The sequence below is a fragment of the Oryzias melastigma genome, linkage group LG16 (assembly GCF_002922805.2).
Source record: "Oryzias melastigma strain HK-1 linkage group LG16, ASM292280v2, whole genome shotgun sequence".
NCBI classification, from domain to species: domain Eukaryota; kingdom Metazoa; phylum Chordata; class Actinopteri; order Beloniformes; family Adrianichthyidae; genus Oryzias; species Oryzias melastigma.
Window position 1 is genome coordinate 15,287,327 of NC_050527.1, and position 2,066 is coordinate 15,289,392.

Genomic DNA, 2,066 nt, shown 5'->3' on the forward strand with positions numbered 1-2,066 from the left:
AAATTAGGAATGATTTACACATCCCGACACAAGGAAGATCATTGTGAAAGTTAGCAAGTAATGTTCACTTTAAAAGATTTATTTCTTTAGACAAAACACTCAGTGTATTACATTCACAGCCAAGATAAATAACCGTTTTTACTATTTTCATTTTAAAATATTTATTTATCCTCCTGAGTAATTCTAAGAAATAAAAAAGAGGATGGCATCTGGCAAAAGCAATAACATGTTTCAATAAATAAAACTGCATACACAAACACGCCTCTTCTAAATCTCAAAATAATACCTAGCCATTTAAGATAGAAATATGACACAAACTCATTTTCATATCAATCCCCTCACAGCACATCAGAGCTTCTGTTCTATATTTATCCAGCACTCTGATGTGCTCTGTCATAATTAAACATGCTCAAATTCCATGACAGATTATCCATCATATTGGAAAAGATTATATTTTTCATCTTTCAGGCAACAGCAGAGATCAAATCTGCAAAGTGTGGGACTCTAATCCATTTCTCCTATTCGCATGAGCAGGTCAATGGAAATGTCTTGGAGGAATCAGGGGGTTTATTTTATTTTTTTACACTAGTGCAGCTGGATCTACATTTGTGTGCATATATTAAAGGCTTTAAACTTTAAAAAGTGATTAAAAGTACTGAAATAAACAATCACCAAAGAAAATGTTCATTGTGCTCACTTCGTGCTAGAGTTTTGGCGTAAATTTTACTTCATAAATTTTTAACTAACGTGTAACATGTTTTAATATTAAATGAAAACATTGAACATTCAATGACTTATGAATGAATATCTTCATATACATGTGTCTCTATGTGTATGTTTGTGTGTGTAAGTGTATGTTGTATACATGTTTGTCTTTATATGTGTACTGTACATATTTTTGATTGTATACAATAATTAGGTTTGACGTATATACGTATATGCCTTTAAATGATTTTTGTTACTTTTATCTCAATTTTTATTTTTTTAAGTGCATTTCCTGGTTCTGATGACATCTACAATGTAAGAATATTTTGAACATTACATCCTTTTTTTTTTTTTTTTACCAAAAGGCACTTTATAAATGTGTAAAAAAAAGGTAAAATTGGGAAATGAACGTGTCTCTAAACGTTTGGAGTTTCTGAGATGTTTATTAGTTGCAATAGATAAAGGTGTAATCAAAGCAGATTAAACCAAATCATTCATTATAATTCATATCCTGTTACCTGTCTTTGAGGAAGTCCACAACTCTTTTGAAGTCATCTATGCAGTATTCCCTCTTCATGTCCATAAGGACGCTGTCGGAGGCCGACTGCACGGGAACATGGAGGAAGCCGTAGACTCGCGGATGATTCAAAATCTTTGCCATCTCCTGTAAGGTCAAGAAAAACAACAACAGGCTTGAAAGCTGAAAAATGGTGGGGATGTATTTACTGTTTCTGTTGACATGAAACATAGAAAGAAGCACAAAAATAGAAGGCTAGTGTTTAGAGTAGGCTTTTTCCAGTACAAAAACACAGCAGGTGAAGCATACTGAGCAAATTTCTTTCCGTAAAACCGTCTCTCCACCAACCGTACACAAATGTAAAAACACTAACTAGAGCTTTAGTCACTCGCACCTGTACATGAGGGGTTGAGTTGTCCAGAGAAGGCCGCAAACAAAAGTGGCTGCATCTTGCAGTTCCCTCGAGGGTCATGCAACCATTTTATGGGACGTCTATGAAAATGGAACGTACCATCGTTGGGCATGTGGTAAGTGTATTGGGAGGTTTTTCTAAGGTTAACATAAGCTGATGCTGTCGTACGGTGCCCTTAAAACAATCTATGTCTAATTTCCTCATTTCTAAAGCCTCGTTTCCAGTGAGCAGTCAGGTACGGTCCGACGATCTGAGCGTTTCCAGGAGCAATTCAAGAGTAACGAAAAGTAAGTCTAACGCCGGAGTCACACAGGACGCGATAGCGCCGCGAAGCGGCGCGGAAAGGCGTGCGCTTCCATTCGGCGCCCATGTTAACCTATTGCGTCGGTCACACCAAGCGCGGAGCGACGCGCAGCGGCGCGGAGGGTCCGC

General features: G+C 37.3%; 1 protein-coding gene across 2 annotated transcripts in view; it reads right to left on the bottom strand.

The window, feature by feature from the left end:
* Nucleotides 1-2,066, bottom strand: part of cdkal1 (CDK5 regulatory subunit associated protein 1-like 1) — a 251,564-nt gene that overhangs the window by 102,954 nt on the left and 146,544 nt on the right. For both annotated transcript variants that reach the window (XM_024268289.2, XM_036215988.1), the window contains exon 10: nt 1,224-1,369. In XM_024268289.2, the coding sequence (XP_024124057.1) occupies nt 1,224-1,369 (146 nt within the window). The remainder of the gene's footprint in view (nt 1-1,223; nt 1,370-2,066) is intronic.